General features: G+C 46.6%; 1 protein-coding gene across 1 annotated transcript in view; it reads right to left on the reverse strand.

Moving 5' to 3' along the window:
- Nucleotides 1-6,000, reverse strand: part of asic1c (acid-sensing (proton-gated) ion channel 1c) — a gene marked incomplete at both ends in the record, with an annotated part of 31,873 nt that overhangs the window by 8,879 nt on the left and 16,994 nt on the right. Inside the window, 2 exons of the mRNA XM_080522169.1 lie at nt 485-612; nt 2,080-2,230. Of these exons, the coding sequence (XP_080378295.1) occupies nt 485-612; nt 2,080-2,230 (279 nt within the window). The remainder of the gene's footprint in view (nt 1-484; nt 613-2,079; nt 2,231-6,000) is intronic.

Consider the following 6,000-nt stretch of genomic DNA (forward strand, 5'->3'; position numbering starts at 1 on the left):
ATGCTGAGCAGCAGGAACCTGCAGGGTGGAGGCTGGAGACATGGAGACATGAAGACACTGCGACATTGAGATATGAAGACATGGAGACATGGAGACATGAAGACACTGAGACATGGAGACACTGAGACATGGAGACATGGAGACACTGAGACATGGAGACATGGAGACACTGAGACATGAAACACTGCGACATTGAGATATGAAGACATGGAGACATGAAGACATGAAGACACTGAGACATGGAGACATGGAGACACTGAGACATGGAGACATGGAGACATGGAGACATGGAGACACTGAGACATGGAGACATGGAGACATTGATATAGAGTGAGATATGGTGATAATGAGGCGGGGAGGTGTGGGGCAGTACTGGGTGAGACGGGGTGATTCAGGGTGACAAGGTCAATGCTGGGTAAAGCGGGGTGAGACGGGGTGAGACGGGGTGAGACGGGGTGAGACAAGGAGACGGGGTCTGAGGTACCAGTTGCTGCTGACATGAGACAAAGGTTTGAAAACCAGGAGCCACACCAAACCCCAGCTGGTCGATGAACGGAGGCTCGTCTTGGCTGTGGATCTGAACCTTGATGCCGGCTTCATACGACGTCTCATCTGAGGAGCAAGGCAGGACAACTTCCTGTTTACAAGGCAGGACAACTTCCTGTTACGAGTGAGGACAACTTCCTGTTTACAAGTGAAGATAACTTCCTGTTTACAAGGCAGGACAAACTTCCTGTTTACGAGTGAGGACAACTTCCTGTTTACAAATGAGGAACACTTCCTGTTTACGAGTGAGGACAACTTCCTGTTTACAAGTGATGACAACTTCCTGTTTACAAGTGAGGATAACTTCCTGTTTACAAGTGAGGACAACTTCCTGTTTACAAGTGAAGATAACTTCCTGTTTACAAGACAGGACAACTTCCTGTTTACAAGGCAGGACAACTTCCTGTTTACAAGGCAGGACAACTTCCTGTTTATGAGTGAGGACAACTTCCTGTTTACAAGGCAGGACAACTTCCTGTTTACAAGGCAGGACAACTTCCTGTTTATGAGTGAGGACAACTTCCTGTTTACAAGGCAGGACAACTTCCTGTTTACAAGTGAGGACAACTTCCTGTTTCTAAGTGAAGATAACTTCCTGTTTACAAGGCAGGACAACTTCCTGTTTGCGAGTGAGGACAACTTCCTGTTAACAAGTGAAGATAACTTCCTGTTTACAAGGCAGGACAACTTCCTGTTTACGAGTGAGGACAACTTCCTGTTTACAAATGAAGACAACTTCCTGTTTACAAGTGAGGAACACTTCCTGTTTACGAGTGAGGACAACTTCCTGTTTACAAGTGAGGATAACTTCCTGTTTACAAGTGATGACAACTTCCTGTTTACAAGTGAAGATAACTTCCTGTTTACAAGTGATGACAACTTCCTGTTTACAAATGAAGACAACTTCCTGTTTATAAGTGAGGAACACTTCCTGTTTACAAGTGAAGATAACTTCCTGTTTACAAGTGATGACAACTTCCTGTTTACAAATGAAGACAACTTCCTGTTTACAAGTGAGGAACACTTCCTGTTTACAAATGAAGACAACTTCCTGTTTACAAGTAAAGATAACTTCCTGTTTACAAATGAAGACAACTTCCTGTTTACAAGTAAAGATAACTTCCTGTTTACAAGTGAGGACAACTTCCTGTTTACAAATGAAGACAACTTCCTGTTTACAAGTGATGACAACTTCCTGTTTACAAATGAAGACAACTTCCTGTTTACAAGTGATGACAACTTCCTGTTTACAAATGAAGACAACTTCCTGTTTACTAGTGAAGACAACGGTTCACACATGGTGAGGACATGCAGCTACCTGTCTCCCCCACACGGGTGAGGACATGCAGTTACCTGTCTCCCCCACACGGGGTGAGGACATGCAGTTACCTGTCTCCCCCACACATGGTGAGGACATGCAGTTACCTGTCTCCCCCACACATGGTGAGGACATGCAGTTACCTGTCTCCCCCACACGGGGTGAGGACATGCAGTTACCTGTCTCCCCCACTCAGGGTGAGGACATGCAGTTACCTGTCTCCCCCCACACAGGCAGGTACTCGTCCTGCTGGATGTCCAACATGATCTCCAGCCCGTTTCCTGTCCCTCCCTTCAGCGTGGTCAGCAGAGGGTTTCCGTCCAGACCAGAGTTGAAGGTGTAGCACTTCCCGTAGCGGGTGTAGATCTGTGGACAAACAAGGGGGGGGAGTGGGTGGGGGGGGGGGGGGGGGGGGGGGGGAGGGGGGGGGTGGAGGAGGGAGGGGGGAGGGGCAGGGGTTAAAAACCAAACCACAAGAAGAAAATACCAGAGACACGAGTCTTGGTTCTAGAAGATTCTCTGGACAGGAAGTGAGCAGCAACTGGTGAAAGCTTTTCATCAAAACTGTTTCAGAAAACGACCGGATGATGTTCCTCAAACTACCACAAGGAACTACCCCAACAAACTACCACAAGGAACTACCTCAACAAACGACCCCAACAAACTACCACAAGTAACTACCCCAACAAACTACCCCAACAAACTACCACAAGGAACTACCTCAACAAACGACCCCAACAAACTACCACAAGTAACTACCCCAACTAACTACCCCAAAAAACTACCCCAACAAACTACCACAAGTAACTACCCCAACTAACTACCCCAACAAACTACCACAAGTAACTACCACAAGTAACTACCCCAACAAACTACCACAAGGAACTACCTCAACAAACGACCCCAACAAACTACCACAAGTAACTACCCCAACAAACTACCCCAACAAACTACCACAAGGAACTACCTCAACAAACGACCCCAACAAACTACCACAAGTAACTACCCCAACTAACTACCCCAAAAAACTACCCCAACAAACTACCACAAGTAACTACCCCAACTAACTACCCCAACAAACTACCACAAGTAACTACCCCAACTAACTACCCCAACAAACTACCACAAGTAACTACCACAAGTAACTACCCCAACAAACGACCCTAACAAACTACCACAAGGAACTACCCCAACAAACTACCACAAGGAACTACCCCAACAAACGACCCCAACAAACTACCACAAGGAACTACCCCAACAAACGACCCCAACAAACTACCACAAGTAACTACCCCAACAAACGACCCCAACAAACTACCACAACTAACTCCCCCAACAAACTACCACAAGTAACTACCCCAACAAACGACCCCAACAAACTACCACAAGGAACTACCTCAACAAACGACCCCAACAAACTACCACAAGTAACTACCCCAACTAACTACCCCAAAAAACTACCCCAACAAACTACCACAAGTAACTACCCCAACTAACTACCCCAACAAACTACCACAAGTAACTACCACAAGTAACTACCCCAACAAACGACCCCAACAAACTACCACAAGGAACTACCCCAACAAACGACCCCCAACAAACTACCACAAGTAACTACCCCAACAAACGACCCCAACAAACTACCCCAACAAACGACCCCAACAAACTACCCCAACAAACTACCACAACTAACTACCCCAACAAACTACCACAAGTAACTACCCCAACAAACGACCCCAACAAACTACCACAAGGAACTACCCCAACAAACTACCCCAACAAACGACCCCAACAAACTACCACAACTAACTACCCCAACAACAACTACCACAAGTAACTACCCCAACAAACGACCCCCAACAAAACTACCACAAGTAACTACCCAACAAACGACCCCAACAAAACTACCACAAGGAACTACCCCAACAAACGACCCCAACAAACTACCACAACTAACTCCCCCAACAAACTACCACAAGTAACTACCCCAACAAACGACCCCAACAAACTACCACAAGGAACTACCCCAACAAACGACCCCAACAAACTACCACAACTAACTACCCCCAACAAACTACCACAAGTAACTACCCCAACAAACGACCCCAACAAACTACCACAAGTAACTACCCCAACTAACTACCCCAAAAAACTACCCCAACAAACTACCACAAGTAACTACCCCAACTAACTACCCCAACAAACTACCCACAAGTAACTACCACAAGTAACTACCCCAACAAACGACCCAACAAACTACCACAAGGAACTACCCCAACAAACTACCCCAACAAACTACCACAAGTAACTACCCCAACAAACGACCCCAACAAACTACCACAAGGAACTACCCCAACAAACGACCCCAACAAACGACCCCAACAAACTACCCCAACAAACTACCACAACTAACTACCCCAACAAACTACCACAAGTAACTACCCCAACAAACGACCCCAACAAACTACCACAAGGAACTACCCCAACAAACGACCCCAACAAACTACCACAAGGAACTACCCCAACAAACGACCCCAACAAACTACCACAAGGAACTACCCCAACAAACGACCCCAACAAACTACCCCAACAAACGACCCCAACAAACTACCACAACTAACTACCCCCAACAAACTACCACAAGTAACTACCCCAACAAACGACCCCAACAAACTACCACAAGGAACTACCCCAACAAACTACCCCAACAAACGACCCCAACAAACTACCACAACTAACTACCCCAACAAACTACCACAAGTAACTACCCCAACAAACGACCCCAACAAACTACCACAAGTAACTACCCCAACAAACGACCCCAACAAACTACCACAAGGAACTACCCCAACAAACGACCAACAAACTACCACAAGGAACTACCCCAACAAACTACCACAAGTAACTACCCCAACAAACGACCCCAACAAACTACCACAAGGAACTACCCCAACAAACTACCCCAACTAACTACCACAAGTAACTACCCCAACAAACGACCCCAACAAACTACCACAAGTAACTACCCCAACAAACGACCCCAACAAACTACCACAAGGAACTACCCCAACAAACGACCCCAACAAACTACCACAACTAACTCCCCCAACAAACTACCACAAGTAACTACCCCAACAAACGACCCCAACAAACTACCACAAGTAACTACCCCAACAAACGACCAACAAACTACCACAAGGAACTACCCCAACAAACGACCCCAACAAACTACCACAACTAACTACCCCAACAAACTACCACAAGTAACTACCCCAACAAACGACCCCAACAAACTACCACAAGTAACTACCCCAACAAACGACCCCAACAAACTACCACAAGTAACTACCCCAACAAACGACCCCAACAAACTACCACAAGTAACTACCCCCAACAAACGACCCCAACAAACTACCACAAGGAACTACCCCAACAAACGACCAACAAACTACCACAAGGAACTACCCCAACAAACTACCACAAGTAACTACCCCAACAAACGACCCCAACAAACTACCACAAGGAACTACCCCAACAAACTACCCCAACTAACTACCACAAGTAACTACCCCAACAAACGACCCCAACAAACTACCACAAGTAACTACCCCAACAAACGACCCCAACAAACTACCACAAGGAACTACCCCAACAAACGACCCCAACAAACTACCACAACTAACTCCCCCAACAAACTACCACAAGTAACTACCCCAACAAACGACCCCCAACAAACTACCACAAGTAACTACCCCAACAAACGACCAACAAACTACCACAAGGAACTACCCCAACAAACGACCCCAACAAACTACCACAACTAACTACCCCAACAAACTACCACAAGTAACTACCCCAACAAACGACCCCAACAAACTACCACAAGTAACTACCCCAACAAACGACCCCAACAAACTACCACAAGTAACTACCCCAACAAACGACCCCAACAAACTACCACAAGTAACTACCCCAACAAACGACCCCAACAAACTACCACAAGGAACTACCCCAACAAACGACCAACAAACTACCACAAGGAACTACCCCAACAAACTATCCCCCCACCCACAGTGCTGAAGTCCCTGGCGCTGCAGCTCCGCCCCCTAAACCTGCAGTCCAGCATCATGTCCTCC

This window comes from Blennius ocellaris (genome assembly GCF_963422515.1).
Source record: "Blennius ocellaris genome assembly, contig: SCAFFOLD_81, whole genome shotgun sequence".
NCBI classification, from domain to species: domain Eukaryota; kingdom Metazoa; phylum Chordata; class Actinopteri; order Blenniiformes; family Blenniidae; genus Blennius; species Blennius ocellaris.